The 20,541-nt window shown below is 42.2% G+C and overlaps 1 protein-coding gene across 2 annotated transcripts in view; it reads right to left on the bottom strand.

Moving 5' to 3' along the window:
- The window catches only part of DEPDC1B (DEP domain containing 1B), a 130,455-nt gene continuing 109,914 nt past the window's right edge, over positions 1–20,541 (bottom strand). For both annotated transcript variants that reach the window (XM_033930645.1, XM_033930652.1), the window contains exons 10-11: positions 12,939–13,124; positions 1–4,683 (exon numbers count right to left, since the gene is read on the bottom strand). In XM_033930645.1, the coding sequence (XP_033786536.1) occupies positions 4,522–4,683; positions 12,939–13,124 (348 nt within the window). In that variant the 3' untranslated portion in view covers positions 1–4,521. The remainder of the gene's footprint in view (positions 4,684–12,938; positions 13,125–20,541) is intronic.

The following is a 20,541-nucleotide window of genomic DNA, read 5'->3' as shown; positions in this document are numbered from 1 at the left end:
ATTATGGACATTTTCCCTGCTTCTGCTTTGAACGTTTAAGGACTTAGGCCAAAAGAGGACTTAGACGGTTTTTTTAATTATGCCCCTCCACGATGTTATTTTATATTATTCTACAATTTTCCCCAATTTGGTTATATCATTTGCATTTAGAAGATTTAGGTGAGGCATCTAACTTTGTATTTTATACAATTTTTGGAATAATTGAATTTTATAATGAGACTGTTACTGCAACTTATGTTAAGGATCACACTTTAGATTTGGTTACATACTTGTCTGGTTCAAAAATATGTCCTTTGATCATGTTCATTGGGAGCAAGTTATATGATCTGATCATTATTTGCAATTTTTTTTATTTTTTTTTTAAAGATCCTAAAGCTTCAACAAAATCATCAGACCACTAAAAAGTTAATGAGCAGGGGAAAAATAGATGGAGATCACTTTTGGCAAGATGTTTACAGAATATTTGGAACTCAGTAGTGATACTACTGATTCTATGATCTATATAGTTGGATAGGTCAATTATAACAACTTTAAGATGGAGAAGGCAAGTATTTGTGCTATTTTATGTCAGTAATTTTATATTAAGCCATGCCTTAGAGAACTTTGAGGAAGCACATTGCTTTGCTCAAAATATGAGTACCAATTAGTGGATGGTTGGACATTTATTCAATTTCAAAAAATTGTTGAACAGAAAACCACTGTTTTCTTTGGTAGTTTGCTTTGGTAATTTAGATGGGTTTGTTGTTGTTCCAGCATTCCAGGGAATTGCTGGTTTCAGCTGTTAGGGACTAAGCCTTCTAAGGTCTTGGGGCATAATACTGGATTATAGACCATCTTTTCAGAATCAGAGAAATTAACTGGTTAGGATTTTTTCCCCTCATTATGTTAATTGTTTATGTTTATTATGAATGTGATATACTGCTCTGGCTTTGATCTAAATGTTTACAAATAAAAGAATACATAAAACTGAAAATGGAAAAGAACTCCATTAATTAGATAGGACAGAGAAGAAAGACAAATAGAAAAAATAGAATAATTACAATGTCAGATCAATTGCAATGTTAAAAATCTGCACAGAAAACCCAGTAGAGGCCTTACATTGCCAAATTAGTTTTGTGGCAAAATAAGAGGAGGGGAAAATCCCTCAAAAGCCTGGTTGAAGTAGAAAGTTTTTAACTTTACCTTAAATTTTTTAAAACTAAGCTCACTTCAGGTGTCTAATGGAAGATTATTCCATAGAGAGGGAGCTAAAGAGAAGGCAGCTCTGTTTCTGGTAACTGCCCAATGAGCTATAGAGGGTGATGGAGTGGTCAATATAAAACCTTCCGCTGACTGAAGAACTCTATTAGGTGCATAAAGGGAGAATGTTTTACTGAGGTAGGTTGGTATCATTTCCCAAAGGGCTCTGTGAGCTAAGCAGAGAATTTTGTATGACGCACAATAGCCAGATAACCAATGAAAATTATAAAGCAGTGGTGTAACATGATCTTAAAACAGGCTTTAGACAGTTGTTTTATAGCAACATTCTTCACTCTTTATAACCTTTTAGTTTGCATAGGTGGCAATCCTGCATAAACTGTGTTGCCATAATTTATCTTACAAAGTAGGAAGGCATGGATTAGAGTATATAGAGCAGGGGTGCCCAAAAGGTCGATCACGATCGACCAGTAGATCGCAAGGGCAATGCGAGTCGATTGCTGTAAGTAAATATAGCGGGCGAGTGGCGGTGGTGAGCAGGGAGCTAGCGGACGGACAGACGGGCAGGTGCCAGACCAGGAGGGAGGAGGAGGAATCAGCGGCAGGTCGGCTTGGGGGCAGGAAGGCTTCAGCGCAGCTTTGGGGGATGGCGGGAAGTAATTAAATGCAGCTGGTGCAGGTCTGTTGGGGGGAAGGAGGAAGGGGTCACTAAGGACATAGTAAGGAGATACTGGGGGCATAGGAAGGAGGCACTGGGGCATCAAGGACATGGGAAGGAGGAATTGGGGCACCATGAACATAGGAAGGAGGCACTGGGACACCAAGGACATAGGAGGGAGGCACAGTGTGCAAAAAGAAAATTTGCAAGGATTTAGCAGCTGGCAGCTGCGGGAGAGCAGTTTCCTCCTGCAGCATCAGTCCCCCCCTCCCCCATGGCCCCTCTGTCAAATTTAAGAACTCATTGTGGTCCACGGGTCAAAAAGTTTGCCCACCCCCGATATAGATCCAGAATCTAAAAATCTCCATAAGTCACTTATCACAGCTGTCAGAATTATTTCTGTACTAGGCCCTCTTCAGAATCCTTATTGATTAGGATGGAGCACATTTGATTGTTCTATGTAGTTTTCTAACTGCTCTAATATTACCTTTTCCGCTAACTTTGCTGGGAGACTCAGGTTGGAAATAGATCTATAATGTTCTGGTAAATTAGAGTCTAGTTTAATGTTTTTTAAAGACATGTGTTAAGCTAGCACACTTTATACTGTTAGGGACTAAACCTTCTAAAATACTATTATTCACTATAGAGAGGAGTAGAGGAGAGATGGCTAAATGCTCATCCATAACCAAGTGTATTGCATAATCAGCACAAATAGAGTATCTCCGAACATGAGCAAGTACCTTATCCGGTTTAACTAGATTACAGGATTTGAAAGTTGTAAAGGTAGAGACTGAAAGTTCTCTCTCAACTTGGTTTTCAGGTTTAAAGGCCAGATAAGGGGTAAAATTTACTCCAAGGGTTTGAACTTTGTTCATGAAGTATTGCCCAAATTCATCTAAAGATGTTTTTTTCTATAACAGGCCCAGAGTGCTGTTTGTTAGGATCTGTACAGTGTCTCAATAAAGGTAAACAACAGTTTAGAATTGTTACATTCCTCATTAAGGCTGAGATGTAATTCTATTTTGGCCTGTTTGATTTGAAGATTGCACAGTTTCTGCAGTTAACAACAGTCCTCTAATAATTTTATTATTCTATTTTTTTCTCCAATCTCTCTAATCATCTTAACTGTCTTTTTGTTAGTTGCAATCCATCGTGGTACCATTTTTTATGTATGTTTTTATGTTTAGCAGGGATGACAAGCGAGACTAAATTATCCCTGATCTCTGATGTAAAGTGTGACCAGATGTCAGCATGTTGAACTATTCCTGCTTCTCGGAACTGCTGGTCAATGAGGTTGTAAAAGGGATTTAGGTTATTAACATCTACATGATTCCAGGTTCTCCTCATAGGTTTATCAGGATTATCCTTTTTTTGTGACATCTAGATGTTTGAAGTGCTAGTGATCAGTCATTAGGAAGTGATCAGACCATGACAGAGGGAAGGTAATTAGATTTTTAAAAATAATATCTGAAGAAGAGCTCATATTAAATCTAGAGTATGTCTTGCCAGATTGTCTAGGTGCTTTTATCCATTGTTTTAAGTTTAAATCCTCTATTAAAAAGCTGAATGTTTTTGTGAGGGAGTTACTGGAATCTTCAACATGTATATTGAAAGCAATTTGCCCTGTTTTGTTTTCTGGTAGTTTTCAAATTGTGGTCCGAATAGTTTTACCTCAGTTGACTATTGCAATTCTTTATAAAGCAGTATAATATTTAATTTGAGGAATAGATTGCAGCTGCTCCAGAATACAGCAACTTGTCCAATTTTCAAATAGTTTGAGTATTTGGGTATCAGGCTATGGAATGATCTTCTAACACAGCTGAGAAAATTTTTTCTTATGTTTTTCATAAAGATTTGAAGACTTTTTTTTTGCTATGGGTTTTTTTCCCACTGTTTTATTTGCTGATTAAAGAATTATGTTGTATAATTTTATGAATTGTTATCCACTTAGAATCTAGTGCTGAGATTAGTACGCGCTATAAATTTTTGGGAATAGAATAGAAAAATCTGTGCTAATCAGAAATAAAATGCAGTTGAGTATTCACTGCAATTTTCCTTAAAACGTATTCCAATCAATCAATCAATCTGAATAAATACTGGTACCAAATGAAAAATTAGGTTACGTATGCATTATATTCTCTAAAATCCTTTACTACAGTTTAATCAATTTGTACATGAGATTAAAACAAAATTAGATGTTGAAATTTCCTAAATAGGATAATAACCCTGCAAAGATTGTTTGCAGTATTTTCAGGAATTTTGTCCTCTAATCACAATTCTCAATTCCATTTTGTTTCCATTTGAAAACTGATTTTAAAAATATCTTAATCCTAATTAAAAAAAAAAAAAGAAATACATTTTATTTATTTTAGTAAATCTGATTATAAAGATCTAAAAGTACAACCCCCCCAAAAAAAAACAACAAACCCCACAACCTCAAGTCACAAATGCCCAAATCATATTTTGTAATCATATTGTGAGGTATACTTGTTCTGTCTCGAAGTGAAATATTTGTTAAAATACTGATAACGGCTCATGACTTAAAACTTTTTTTTACCAGATATTTGGCGTTAACACTGTCCTGTGGTTAAAGTCTTTTCAGTAAGTCAATTTTCATAAGTCTGTAACATTTATAGTCTGTTCACATCAAGTTAGTAACCAAATAACTACATTCGGAAGCTTCTTGTTCTTTGAAATGGCTGGAAAGGCTTTTTCAATGCAAAAAACAGAAGCGGAGGCTTCAGTTTAGGTTTTTCTGGAAACAACGCTGCCTCACTTTCAGGAGTGGGAAATCTTTCCTTGTAGATTCCAGGATAAGATTTCTGAAACTGGAAAAATACAACAAAATGTGAAATACAACAAAATGTGAAATCCTTTTAATCAATATTTTGTAAAAATTTGAATGCACCTGGGAGTCAGATCTAGTTAGCATTAGTTTTCACAGTGAGGTTTCAGTATATGTTGCTGCTGACTAAAGAATCCTTTTGCTAATGGATTTAGTATGTACTAATGCTAAGATGCCCATTTTATACCTATGGGCTTCTTAGCACTAAGAGTGAGCTAAATCCATTACCACATCTTAATAAAAGGATATCTAAATGATTGGCAGTAAGTATTTGAACCTCACTGGGGACAGGACAGTACTATCATTATAAAATGGAATTTTTTTAAATATGAAATTATTTTCAGTCTTCAGTGAAATTGTTTCAAACTGATTTCTGTTCTCTTTTATACAGCTCACAATTCTCTTTTTCAAAGTCATTATTTAAAATAGAAATCTTTAGGTGGCATTTATTAATAATGTCAGCTTATAGCTATGAGGTTTACCAATTCAAATCACTTTTATACACTCAATTACCGCATATGAAAGTGGAATGTGGAATATAGGGTGTCTAACTCATCAAGCAGTTAAGAGTCTTGCCCTGATAACATATCACCGAGAACAGCTACAGATTTTTGTATTCTATTTTTCAAGTACAACAAAAAGAAATTAGGTTTTTACCTTGCTAGTAGACAGGTGTATCATTCTGGACTGTAGGTATTGTTTCCAAGCTCATGAGCTATGCAGAAGAAATCTGCTCCAGGTTTTCAACTCCTACTGAGGGCTATGCTGCACCCTTCAGTTTGTATCAAATATAGGTGATAGCCCTATATAGGAATACATAAGGAGGAGAGGTACAGGGATGCTCCCCAAAATATACTTGTCTGCTCTTAAAGAAGCATAACAAACATAGTAGACATCGTAATTTAACAATCTAAACATCAGAATAACCATATCAAACAGAAACATTTATGGATCTCAAACATGTGATATAGCAATAGATTATTCTTCATACCCTTAAGGTGTGACTGACGTCAATATCTCAATTTTGACTCAGAGTTTTTGATTGAGACAGTAGGCAGGCAGAGTAAATAACTTGACAGGGCAGGGCTCCAGAATGACGCACCTATTTATTAGAAAAGGTATTAGCAAGGTAAGAACCTAATCTCTTTTTCTAATGCAACAGGTGTGTCATTCTGGACTGTAGGAATGTACAAAAGTAGTCCCTGAAACTTAGGGTAGGACCTCTGCACCTGCTCGTAACACCAAGGACACAAAGACGGTAAACTCCTGAGCTGCCACATCCACTCTGTAGAATGTGTGCAGGATGGACCAGGTCGCTGCCCTACAAATCTCCCTGGGTGAAATCACCAGAGCTTCCGCCGATAAAGAAGCTAAGTTTCTTGTGGAATGTGCCTTCAAGAAGACCGGTGATTGCTTGCCACAAATAATATATGCTGATGAGATGGCCATCTGTATCCATCTTGAAATGGTAGCCTTAGATGCCAGTCTAGCCTGACTGGTGAGCACAGGTGGTCAGTCAGAAGTTATTAGTAACCTCTAGATAATATAAGACTTCTCTCCTTACATCCAGCTTTCTCAGAATCCAGTCCTTCTTCTTTGACCCTATGGTCTATGACCCTGGTAATCTTACTTCTTGATTGACATGGAAAGTTGACATAAACTTCGGCCAAAAGGACAGGACTGTGCATAAGGGAATGCCAGCCTTCGTGATCTTGAGGAAGAGCTCCTGCATGACAGTGTCTGTAGCTTCCAGACTCTTCTCGCTGACATAATGGCCACAAGGAACACAATCTTGATGGTAAGATCCATCCAGGACGCCCTTTGAATAGGCTCATATGTAGCCTGACTGAGTCCATGCAAGACCATGTTAAGGTTCGACAATGGAAATGGTTGTTTTACCAGTGGTCTAAGACTTAGTGCACCTTTCAAAACTCTGGCAACGTCTGGATGAGAAGCCAGGGCAGTTTTGCTCTCTCAGGCTCTGAAACATGAAAGGCCCTTACTTGGATCCCGAGCGACAGCATTGCGAGACCTTTGTAAAGATTGGCTTGGAGAAAAACCAGCACCACTGATTTTGGAGAACTAAACTCCACCTTTTCTTTCATGCACCAGTGCTGAAATATCTCCCATGCCTTAGCAGAAGCAGAGACTGTTGTAGGCGTTTTGGCTCTCAGAAAAATAGCAATAACTGCCTCTGTGTATCCTTTGCGCTCTAAAAATGTGTGCTCAAGAGCTGTGCAGTTAAGACCAAAGCAATCTGGATCTTCTATGACCATTGAGCCCTCAGAGAGAAGATAGGAATGAACCTGTAGTCTGAGATCTTTGTTCCTCTGTATACGTTCCAAGCCCACATACCACAGACGGTGTGGCCAATCTGGTGCCATAAGCACCACTCTCTCTGGGTGGCTGTTTAGTATCTGCCCTATCCTGAGCCATGAAAGGAAATACGTACAAGAGCTCGCTCTTTGGCCATGGATGAAGCAGGGCATCAAGCCTTGCACTTCTGAGCTTGAATCTTCGATTGAAGAAATGGTCCTCTATCATGTTGCTTACCATAGCCATCAGGTTGAAAGTTGGGCGGTCCCAGTAACAAACAATGACTTGGAACACTTTGCAGATAACATCCACTCTCCTGGGTCTAAAGTCTGCCTGCTGAGTTAATCAGCGTGGGCATTGTCCACTTCCACTACATGTGCTGCAGAAATAGCTTGAAGGTAGAACACTGCCCCTCGGAAAAACAAGTGGGCCTCCAGATGCGGCTGGGTACTTTTGGTGCATCCTTGGTGATTTACATATGCCACCTCTGTAGCATTGTCTGAGAAGACTTGGACCGCCTGTCTTTCCAAACTCTTCTCCATCTTGTATAATATCAATCGAATGGCTCGAAGCTCCAGCCTATAGACGGACCACTTTCTCTGGGCAGCTAACCCTGGTCAGTTCATCTGTAACAGTCAAAAGTGATTGTTCGGGATGTGCCAGGGTAAACAACATATCATCAGCAAAGAGGCTCAGTTTATATTCCTGACCACGAACATCCACCCCCTCCCTCAAATGTGAGCATTATCCCAAACCCGATGGGCCAAGGGATCTATCACCAGAGCAAACAGGATTAGTGAGAGTGGGCAACCCTGCCTCATCCCCCCAAAAAGTGGAAAGGGCTGGGAGTATCTACTAGGGCTGCCCGATTCACAGTTCGAATCGGTTCACCAATTCACTTCGGGAGAATTGATTTAAATTTTTTAAAAATCGGCTTCCCAATTTGGACCCTCCCCCCCTCGCCCCCTAAAGCAGGAGCGGCAGCGCTGCTCTTGCTGGCCAGCCGCTACCACACCTGCTTTAGAGGGCAGGAGGGAGGGTCAGTCGGGAAGTGCTGCTGTCGGCTTCCCCCCTGGCCTCCCCGAAGGACTGCACATCGCATCGCATCCCCCCCACATAAGGCCTCCGTGTTCCCTCTGGCCTCCCTGCAGCATTTACCTTATAGCTGCAGCCTGCAGCTACAGCCAGCAGTTACAGCGTCTTTGTAAACTTGCTTTCAGTTGTTTCCTCTGCCCCGATCCTGCCTCTGACGTCAGGGAAGGAAGGGGGGTTCAAAGAGACGTGCATATGCCGGACTTTGGGGGGAAGAAATAATGGGTCTAAAAATAGAGGAGAGGGAGAGAGATGATGAACTATGGGATTTAGGGAGGGAAGGAACAGAAAGGGAGAGAAGTTGGACACAAGGGATGGTGTGGAGGGGGATATAGATACTGGATAGGAGGGTAGTTGGGAAAAGAAAGGGAGAGATGGTGGACTCTGGGGTGATAGGGAAGGAGGGAGAGATGCTGGATGAAAGGGTAGTTAAGAAAAGGTGGATCTGTGGATGGAGACAAAAAAAAAGAAAGATGCCAGACCTCTGGGGGAGGGAAGGGAAATACAAGGGGAGGACGGGGAGGACAGAGATGGCAGATGGATGGTTAGAACGGAGAAAAAAGGAGACCCTGGCAAGCAAGTTATCAGAAGACAACCAGAGCCTGGGACCAACAAGATTTGAATAATGACCAGACAACAAAAGGTAGAAAAACTAATTTTATTTTCCATTTTGTGATTACAATATGTCAGATTTGAAACGTGTATCCTGCCAGAGCTGGTGTTAGACCGCAAACGTGAGCTCGGATTTAAGAAAGAGAGGAAAAGTCTTTTTTGTTTGTTTATTTTGTTTACACCACAGCGCCAGTGTGGTTAGGAGAAGGCAAAGGGAGTGAAGAGGCTATAAAAGGGGCGAAGAGGCTATAAAATAAACCCACCAGGATGTTTGAAAAACAAAAAACAAAACACCCAATTGGGCAGGAAAATCAAATCGAATCGAAAAACCAATTCAGTAGGCTGAATCGAATCGAAATTTTTTTCCTGAATCAGGCAGCACTAGTATCTACCGTTTACCTTAACACAGGGTCCATTTAAAAAAGACTTAACCCAATGCAACAGACGTGTCCCCAGGGCCACATGTACAAAATTTTGAACAAAACCGGCCATCTCTTCATCAACTGAGAGGAACAGGGTACCCTGACCAGAGCGCAAGGCATGATTTCTCAAATTAAGCACCCTCCGAATATCAGCACTGACCTGCCTACTGGTCATAAATCTCGACTAGTTCAGATGGATAAATCTTGGGGTCCAACTGGTGACTCTAACCACCAAGATCCTAGCAAAAATTTTTGTATCCACTCCTAGGAGCAAGTTATTCCCTAGCAGAACAGTTATCCCCACAAGCCACATAAAATATGGTAGCAGGGCACATCCCTCCAAAGAATTGAACAGAGCCACTAAGGGCGGCAATAGAGCATCCTGGAAAAACTTATAAAATTTTACCGAAAAGCCATCAAGGCCCAGGGACTTACCAGCCGCCACAAATTTCAGCACCAGCTAATCCAAAAATCGAGCTTCTAATTCTGGGAAAACCCCCAACCTGGTGCTCGCCAATAGTCTTCTATGATGGCCTCCAGCACGTCCCCCTCCACAGAGTGAAGTCCTCTATAAAACTGCACAAAGTAATCTTGGATCTCAGAGCTCCTGCAGAGGGTACCTCCAGCAGGGGAAAGAAGCATCAGAACATTGTTCTGAGATTGGTGAGCTTTCAACCGATGAGCAACAAGATGACTAGCCTTATTATTGGACTCAAAAAATTTCTGCTTCAAAAGCTGCAAATTAAATAGCAACCTTTCCACCTAATACGCTATCAACTTCCTGCGAGCCTCCTGCAATCAAATCCCCTACCTGCTTATTCCAAGACTGGTGTTTGTGCATATTTTCTAGATGCGCAATATGACCATAAAGCAGAGTCAGCTCCTGCATCCTCTGCCGCTTCCTATATTTTGTTACTGAAATAAGATGATCCCTCAATGTAACCTTCAGCCCCTCCCACACTGCTTCCAAGGAAGCCTCTCCCTCACTATTGATGTCTAAATATTCCTGTATATGAGACTGTACTTCTGCTACCACCATCGGGTCGTCCAAAAGGCTATCATTCAATCTCCAGTAAGCCCAGGGTCCATCTCCAGCAAATTCAACACCAATCAGATGGGGGCGTGATCCGATCATGAAATGTGATTTTTGCTATCGCTAGCAACCCCTCTAAGCAGATGTGCTTCGACAAAAAGATTGTCAATCCTTAAGAATTATGTAGGGAAGCGAAATGTGTTATTGTCACGCCCCTGTGGATGCAGCCACCTCCAGCCATCAACCACATTAAGCCATTAAGCATCTTAAGAAAATCTCACAGCACCTTTTCAGCTTGAGCCCCATAGGTTGCGACCCCACCCAAATTATCTAAGCACGGTGCTACCATAAGGTTGAAGTTGCCACTCAGGATCAATACCCCCTCCTTCTGCTACAAAATCCCCAGAAGTAGGGTGAGAAAAAAAGACCCTTGGCCTTCATTAGGAGCATAAAGGTTCACTAGGATATATGTAGAACCATTGATGGAAACCACCAAAATCAGATACCATTTCTAGAGGATCACATTGGGTTTTATGGATCTCCACCCCCACTCCCTTTGCAAACAATCTGCCCACCCCACATATTTTGGCAGACCCTACATGTGAAAGAGACTGGAAATCATGCTGCTTCAGGAGATGTACTTCCTGTAAAAAAACAGATCGAGGTTTCGCTCCGGGTTAGTTCCCAAAAGAGGCCCTTGTGCAGCCCAGGACATTATAAGAAACAATTTTAAGCCCGCTAGCTTGCATCAAAGAATGCCCACAACAGTCATAGTCCAAAATCCTGAACTCCAAACACCCCACTCCCACCCTCAAAACAGCAAAGCGGGGGTCATACAGAACATCCATCCATTCAGTAAGGAAGTAACCATCCCCCATAGCCACACATACTCACAGGAAATATCCCTATTAATGATCCCAATGCGCACAAATCTGCACACAATCAGGCATCTCTCTGACAAAACCCAACTCACCCCAGTACCAACCAAACCTGCCAAACACACTTTCCAATGGGCCCCCCTACCCCCACAAGAGACACAACCTCTGCTCCGACAGCCCAGACTATTCAAGAAGGTAAGGTGCAAAATCTGAGCAATAGACCTCAGTCAGCACTGGCAGAATAATCTATACAAGTCAGGCCCCAGCACACAGAAAAAGCAAATTTAAACTGCCCTCCTAGATGGTCCAGCTCCAGCAGGGTCCATTAAAAGTCCTGGGTGCTGGCCCACTCTCTGCCAGGGGAACCCAGAGAGCCTCTGACGAATATCAAGGGTCTGCAAATCCCCCGTGTTCTCCATTACAGACTGTAGACCTTCTTTCTGTAGCAAGGCCTGAGCATCCCCCAATGTGGTGACTGATTCACACCATTAATCGTCAAGAGGAGGCCAAACAGGAAAGTCTGTCTGTACCAGATATTCGCTTTAGCCAGATACCTGGTTACATCTTTAAAAGGCCCTTCCCTTCTGCTAGCTGCCAGATCCTGGTATAACTCCATGGAGAAGCCGTCCCAGGAAAGGGAACCCTTCTCTCTTGCCTTACATAATAGGCGTTCTTTTAGAACAAAGCTCTGGGGGCACACCACGAGGTTCCTAGGCTGTTCCCCAGTGTGAGGACCCAGTGCATGCTGGGCTCATTCTGTACCCATGTCTAGGGTATCCTCCGCTATGAGACACCAGGCAAAGTTATTAAACATATCCTGGGGATCCTTTTAAGCTTGGGTATCTGGAATTCCCACCTGTACGTTGTTACTGCCGGAATGGTTCTCAAGGTCTTCCACCTTATCCAAAAGCAGCTGCAAGTCTTCACGGATTTTCTCCACACCTCTCTTGATCCCCTTAATCATTTCTACACAGGTTTCCACTACATCGATATGGGCTCCCATTTCCGTGAAGTTGCTCTTCAGCTCCCACACTGCTTCACGCACCTGGACTGCCACCGCTGAGATCTCCAACGTCATCTCCTCCATCCAGGCAGCTAAGTCCACTTTGGTGTGCAGCTCCGGCAGTGATTCTTCCATACCGCTGTGTCTGAAAGGCTGCCCCAGGACGTCTGACTTCCAAGACATCCCCAGCAGGCTCCATCAGTATCCTTGCTACACGTGGCAGCTGCACCATTGCTCCATCCGGACCACGGCTCAAAGCACGAGCGGCTTCCGATTTCTTTTTCGATGCCATAGTCTGGGACCCTGCTCTTCCCCAACAGCAGATGGGCAGAAGCAACTCTAGGAGGCCACATACTGAATGCTAGTGAGAGGGATTTATCTGGATATCGACGGAGCTCCAAACTTAGGCTGCCATCTTGGTTGCTTCCCCACTTGCTTCCCCAGTTGGGACTCTTGAGCTACTCGTTTTGATCAGGAGTTCATAGGGCTTTTTTTCCCCTCCCATTATCCTATACCAACAGGACAATGTAGTATTTTGGAGACATGTTTTTGCTTCAGTCAATCATTTCTATTATTTTTGGGATGTTTGTATCATATCCATTTGTTTCAGAAGTATTATTGGTGGGGAGGTTATGTCTGGGAAGAGGAAGGGAAGGGCAACAAACCTATTGTGAAAATTGAATCATGGGATAGCTCCCCCTATTTAGAGGAAAGATGAGAACAGTTGATATACGTTAAACAATTTGTAGGAGCAACAGAAGTAATTTACAAGAAAGAGATAATTGTTATTGCGGTTGGGCAGACTAGATGGGCCATTTGAACTTTATCTGCCATCATGTTTCTATGAAATGATGACTATATGAGCAAAATAAGATATTGCACCTGTTTTAGTTTCTTCTTTTTGTCTTTGACAGATAATTTTTTATCCATTATTATTTCCTCTAGTAATGTTGCGAATTTTTCTTCAGGACGACTTGGTTTCTGGAATTCAAAATTATCAGTATTTGTCCGAGTGTAGTATGACTGTGTAGATAAGACGGCATCCAAATCAGAACCTTGATATTTAATCTGAAAGAAAAACAAACAGTTTTTCTAAAAATATTTCTAGGAACATAATCCCACTGTACATTCAGTCTCAGCAGTGATTCTTGAAATATTTCAAAGTGAATATTGTAAACAGGCATATGAGAAATAAAGGATTAAATAACTATATCTGCTTTATTGGATCCTGTATCCTGAGTTAAGTTTATTTCATCTAATTTAGGGACATATTTATCAAAATGTGTTAATGCACTATGAGGGAATATTTGTTTTTAATTGACTATCAAGTGTTTGCTGAGTTATTTCTCTGCCACCAGGAAATGGAAATTAAGCTGGGTGGAGGAAGGTGCTAAAGTTTTAAGATGACGAATATGAAAAATTGTGCTGAGGTTTTATGAGCTGTAGTAAGTCATTTATTAATATGTAAACAGTGCTTAAATAGTGTGTGTATGTATATGTGTGTATATATATATATATATATATATATATATATATATATACTGTGACAGGGAAGCTCCTGTCACGTTGAAAACTACTACTAGAACTCCCCAGAATGCAGCACAAGGCTGGATAAAACCAGGCATGGAGTCAGGACAGCTGGCTCAGGCAAAAGAAGGCAAGCCCAGGCAGGTTCCAGCACAGCTGAAGAGCCAATTAAGAAAGGCTCTGCAGACCACTGATTTCCCCTATCACTCCTTTCCTGAAGTCAGGGAGAAACCTGAGGCTAATTTAGAAGGGGGTGGAGTCAGACCCCGGGGTTGGCCTTATAGGAGAGATCAATTTACTGAGGAAGGAAGGAGGGAGGAAACGAGAGAAGGAACAAGAGTGAGGAGAGAGGAGAACCAGAAGGAGTGGTTGAGAAGCCAAACTACTCACGTGGATTCCAGGTCACAGAGGGTGCCTCAAGCCCAGCAGGAACGTAGGGCAAGAAGCCCACACCTAGGGAAAGGTGTTACTGGCCTGGAGAGGTATTGTGACTGGCAACTCAAGTCCCAAAGAGCAGGGCTGGGAAAGCCTCCCCAGAGAAAAGCTGCAGATAGTTTTGCAGACGTACAGAGAGGGGGAGGGGAAGCACAAACAGAAAGAAGTGAAGAAACTTCAAGCCAGAGTTCCCGGGAGTGTGAATGGGAAATGGGCAGCGTGCTAAGTAATGAGATAAGTGAAGAGGGCATGGACCTGGGAGAATATGATATTTGCATGTCCTAAGTTAAACTCCTGAAGAACGGTCTCCTATTGTTTGTATACCCGACAGCATGAGCAGTGCGGGCCAAGTTAACAAGGTGCTAATGAAGTGTTAAACAAATGCAGAGAGCTGAGAAGGAAAGGCTGGACGCAAGCTGTGCTCAGCTAGCTAGGCTTGTAAAAGGTGAAGTCCAGAGTGAGAGCAATCAAGCCCGGCAGGGGCTACGAGCCAAGGAAAGCATTAACTGACTTATACGTTTGCTGGGATTTTACTTGTGATAAGGAAGTGCAATCTTGCTCCTTAATAGCACCTGGACTGTAAGAGTATAATGTGGGAGAAGCACTCGAAGCACTGTAACCAACTGAAGTGAATGTTTTATGTTTTTTCTTCTGCTGTTTTATTTTCTTTGAACTTTGGGTTAGTAATAAACCTGATACTATATTCTCAAGAATCCGGTATCCGGGTCTTCCTTCCACTGCCCTATAAAAGGCGTATTAAAAATCTTACTTGTGGTCCGGGCCGCAGTTTCCCACTTACTCAGGGGTGGGCCCGGCCACAATACATACACACACAGACACACACACACACATACATACATACATACATACACACTATATTTTTTTAAAACAATGCCTTTAACAATATAACCATAAAACCAGTATTAAATCAATTCAAAATAAGAAATGTGGAAAAAAAGTGTACTCATGTTAAGAAAAGATATATACTGCAATTACTCCTTTAAAGTATCTACTCACTCAGCTTTAAATAACAATATCCAAAAAGCAAAAGGTACTGTAGCAGGTGTTATCTGAGGATAACAGGCCAATTATTCTCGCATGCTGGGTGATGTCATCCATGGATCCTGGTGTGGAAACATTGCCAAAATATAATATTTCTTTAAGAGGTCAAGTCAATTCTCATACCATGTATGCATGGATGCCTTCCTGCTCAACTCAGCACCTGGACCAGCAATACAGTAATATAACTAAAACAAATACAACTCCAACAGGAGGTAGAAGGATATGTCATGACAATTGACCTGATATTCTTGGAAACACTTGCTACAGGTTACGTACTTTAACTTTCTCTGAGGACAAGCAAGCCATATCATTCTCATGCAGGGGAATCCTTAGTTACCAAGCTCACCAAAAACAAGAACTTTAGGACAATAGGAAATTGCAACAGCAAGTCCAAAAGTTTAATCAACCTGAAAAAATATATACACTGTTGTGGAAGTTCAGCCTGAAACTTGTAAAATGGGGCCTTTGGTGTGTGTGTGAAGGGAGTCGGATTCTAGACTCCAAACAAATTCTGCAGGACTGTTTGATCAAACCGACTGACATGATGGATGTCTTGTTCAAGGCAACAGTGAGATATAAATGTGTGAACTGAATGAAAGATTAGGTTCTTACCTCTGTTAATTTTCTTTCTTATAAATCCACACTATTCCTGGACAAGCAGGTTGTGAACCTATCCTTGCCAGACTGGCTTACGGGGAGACAAATATTCAGAGTTTCCATCACCTCCTCTCTTATCTCAGCACTGCCTCCCAGAGAATCAGTTTAGTAGGAAAGCAGACAGCAACATCTGGAAGGAAAAAGAATAAAAGGAGGGGAATGGGGAAACTCCCCAGCACATTAGTCTATTCTGCTCAGAACATGAACATTAAACAATCATGAACAATCGCAAACAGGCAAAAACAGTAGAACCCGAACAAAACAGTGCTAATATGAGACATAACTGGCACCTACAAAGGGCACAAAGACTAGAAACCCCAGGGAAAGTGCAAAATACATTCAGGTAATCAGGGCTGGTTAGAAAGGACAGTAATTCAGCTTACCAGTAACATAATAGATAAAGACCAGAATAGTCCATCCAGTCTGACCAACCTGATGCAATCTAAAATTTTGTTGGGTTTTTTTTTCTACTTCTTCTTAGCTATTTCTGAGCAAGAATCCAAAGCTCTGCCCAGTACTGTTCTTAGGTTCCAACTCCTGAAGTCTCTGTCAAAGCTCACTCCAGGCCATCTACACCCTCCCAGCCACTGAAGCCCAATCTCCACCAAACGGCCATATACAGACACAGACTGTGAAAGTCTGCCCAATACTGGCCTTAGTTCTTCAATATTTACCATTATTTTCTGATTCTAGATCCTCTATATTCATCCCACGCTTTTTTGAACTCCGTCTCCGTCTTCAACTCCACCACCTCTCTCAGGAGCGCATTCCAGGCATCCGCCACCCTCTCCATAAAGAAGAATTTCCTTACATTGCTCTTGAGTCTACCACCCCTCAACCTCAAATTATGTACTCTGCTTTTACCATTTTCCTTTCTCTGGAAAAGATTTTGTTCTGTTAATACCTTTCAAGTATTTGAATGTCTGAATCATATCTCCCCTGCCCTTCCTTTCCTCTAGGGCAGGCCTGCACAACTCCGGCCCTCGCCAGGCCAGGTTTTCAGGATTTCCCCAATGAATATGCACGAGATCTATTTGCATGCACTGCTTTCAATGCATATTCATTGGGGAAATCCCGAAAACCCGACTGGATTCGGCCTTCGAGGATCGGAGTTGTGCAGGCCTGCTCTAGGGTATACATATTCAGAGCTTCCAATCTCTCCTCATACGTCTTTTGGCGCAAACCTCCTATCATTTTCATCGCCCTCCTCTGGACCGCTTCAAGTCTTCTTATGTCCTTTGCCAGATATGGTCTCCAAAACTGAACACAATACTCCAAATGGGGCCTCACCAACAAGCTGTACAGGGGCATCAACACCTTCTTTCTTCTACTGGTTACATCTCTCTTTATACAGCCCAGCATCTTTCTGGCAGCAGCCACCGCCTTGTCACACTGTTTTTTTTTGCCTTTAGATCTTCGGACACTATCACCACAAAGTCTCTCTCCCCATCCATGCATATCAGCCTCTCACCTCCCAGCATATATGGTTCCTTCCGATTATTAATCCCCAAATGCATTACTCTACATTTCTTTGCATTGAAGTTTAGTTGCCAGATATTAGACCATTCCTCTAACTTTTGTAGATTCTTTTTCATGTTTTCCACTCCCTCCTAGGTGTCTACTCTGTTACAAATCATGGTATCATCTGCAAAAAGGCAAACCTTTCCTTCTAACCCTTCAGCAATGTCACTCACAAACATATTGAACAGGATCGGCACCAGCACCGAACCCTGAGGGACTCCATAACTGGCTCCGAGCGACTTCCATTAACCACCACCCTCTGGCGTCTCTCCGACAACCAGTTTCTAACCCAGTTCAGCACTTTGGGTCCTAACTTCAGCCCTTCAAGTTTGTTCAAGAGCCTCCTATGAGGAACCGTGTCAAAGGCTTTACTGAAATCTAAGTAAATTACATCTAGCATATGTCCCTGATCCATTTCTCTGGACACACAATCAAAAAATTCAATCAGGTTCGTTTGGCATGATTTACTTTTAGTAAAGCCATGTTGCCTCGGATCCTGTAACCCATTAGAATCTAGGAAGTACACTATCCTTTCTTTCAGCAACACTTCCATTATTTTTCCAACAACCGAAGTGAGGCTTACCAGCCTGTAGTTTCCCGCTTCATCTATGTGACCACTTTTGTGGATAGGGACCACATCCGCTCTTCTCCAATCCCTAGGAAACACTCCCGTCTCCAGAGATTTGTTGAACAACTCTTTAATAGGACCCGCCAGAACCTCTCTGAGCTCCATCAGTATCCTAGGATGGATCCCGTCCGGTCCCATCGCTTTGTCCACCTTCAGTTTGCTTTTTCCTCATCAATCTCCACATATCGGTTCCTAGAATCTTTTAGTTTAGCAATTCAATTTTTCATCTTCCTCCTTTCACTAATATATCTGAAAAAATTTGGTGTCTCCCTTTTTTACATTTTAAGCCATTGCTCTTCTGGCCTATGCTTTCGCCAGACGTATCTCTCTCTTGGCTTCTTTCAGTTTCACCCGGTAGTCTTTTCTGTACTCCACTTCTTGGTATTTTAAAAATATTTTAGGAACCCCAGCTCTTTTGCCTTTATTTTCTCCGCCACTAGTTTGGAGAACCATGTTGGTTTCCTTTTTCTCTTGTTTTTATTTATTTTATTCACATAAAGGTCCATTGCCATTTTTATTGCTTTCAGCTTAGACCACTGTTTTTCCACTTCTCTTACGTCCTCCCATCCTAACAGCTCTTTCTTCAGGTACTCTTCCGTTTTATTAAAGTCCGTACATTTGAAATCTAGGACTTTTAGTATTGTGCAGCCGCTCTCCACTTTAGCTGTTATATCAAACCAAACTGTTTGATGATTGCTACTTCCCAGGTGAGCACCCACTTGAACATTAGAGATACTCTTCCCATTTGTGAGAACCAGATCCAATATTTCTTTTTCCCACATGGGTTCCGTCACCATTTGTCTGAGCAGAGCCTCTTGAAAGGTATCTACAATCTCCCTACTTCTTTACGATTCCGCAGATGGAGCATTCTAGTCCATATCCGGCAGGTTGAAATCTCCCAACAGCACCACCTCATCTTTCTTTCCAAACTTTTGGATATCCACAATCAAATCTTTATCAATTTGCTGCAATTGAGTCGGAGGTCTGTAGACTACACCCACATAGATATAAGTTCCATCTTCTCTTTTCCGAACAATCCATATCACTTCTTCCTCTCCCCAGGTTTGTTGCATTTCAATTGCTTGGATATCGATCTTTACATAGAGAGCTACTCCTCCACCTTTTTGACCATCTCTGTCCTTTCTAAAAAGATTATATCCCGGTATGTTTGCATCCCATCCATGAGATTCACTGAACCATGTCTCTGTGATAGCAACAATATCCAGGTCTGCCTCTAACATCAGGGCTTACAGATCAAGAACTTTGTTGCTTAGACTGCAAGCATTTGTGGTCATTGCTTTCCAGCTATTTTTCAACGGTAATCTCCTTTTTCATATAGTTTTTTGGGTTTCGTTTCACTTCTTGTTGCAATGCTAAGAAATGAGTTGCTAATATTGTTTATGTTGCAATCTTTACTACCATCCCATCTTGTCTTTTGCTGGGGGTGGCTTGTCAAGGCAGATCGGCGAATCAGGAGGTTCCAGGAATAATGTGTGACTTTACAAGAAAGAAGATTAGCAGAGAACCAAATCTTTCTTTCTTGTACAATCCCACTCTATTCCTGGACAAGCGGGACGCAACAGAGCAGTCCCAAACAGTAGGGTGGGGCTGATGATCCAGCCATCAAAACAGGGGAACAAAAAGCAGAATCCTGCTTGGCTGCCATATGAATCCGGTAAAACCTGGTGAAGGTATGAAAGAGGACTAGGTAGCCGCCCTACAGATCTCCAAAGAAATCACTGATGACTCTGCCCAAGAAGAAATGCATTTGGTTGAATGAGACCTCACTAAGAGAGGGGGCTTCTTCCCTGCTGCAATTTAGGCAGATGAAACAGCCATGCAAATCCATCTGGAGATGGTTGCTTTGGAGGCCCGGCCAGCCCTGGTGGGCAGGACGAACAGATGGTCAGAGACATGGAACTCATTTGTGACTCCTAGATTTTGTAACAGAGTCCTGCACAAATCCAGTGGCCACAGAACCTCTTTCTTGAACCGGAGGGTGCAAAAGTTGTAAGTCTAACCTTTTGGTTAATGTGAAATGGCAAAACCACATTAAGCAGGAAGGATGTTACTGTGTGCACGGAGATACCAGAGTCTGTAATCCACAGGAATGGATCCCAGCAAGACAGAGACTGAATTTCAAAAACCATGTGGGCCGAAGTAATAGCAACCAGATCCTTAAGAGAAGTGCACTCCATTGGCTAATAAGGCGGACGAGCCAGAGATCGGAGAATCAGATTAAAAATTCACATCAGAAAGGCTTCCAAAGCAGAGGCTGTAGCTGGAGTGCGCCTCTCAGAAAACGGATGACATCCGGATGAGAAGCCAAGGAGCTTCTCAGGGGCTTCAGTTCGAGCCAAGAGAGACCAGCTAGCTGGACCCTAAGGGAAGCCACCACCAGCTCTTTCCCCAACCCTTCCTGAACAAGCTCCAGAATTCTGGGAATGGACAGAACCGAAGGATCCTCCTGTCTCTACAAGCACTAGGCCTGATAACATCTCCATGCCTTTGCATAAGCTGCCAGAATGGACTTCCACTTGTTGCAGAAAAGGGTGGAAATCACCGCTGACGAGTAGCCTTTGCTAAGGCTGTGAGCTCAAGAGCAAGATTGTAAGAGCAAAGTGGTCTGGATCCTGGAGTGCAATTGGATCCTGT

The sequence above is a fragment of the Geotrypetes seraphini genome, chromosome 1 (genome assembly GCF_902459505.1).
Source record: "Geotrypetes seraphini chromosome 1, aGeoSer1.1, whole genome shotgun sequence".
Classification (NCBI taxonomy): domain Eukaryota; kingdom Metazoa; phylum Chordata; class Amphibia; order Gymnophiona; family Dermophiidae; genus Geotrypetes; species Geotrypetes seraphini.
The sequence above is the reverse complement of the archived record's forward strand: the minus strand, read 5'-3'. Positions and strand labels throughout refer to the sequence as shown.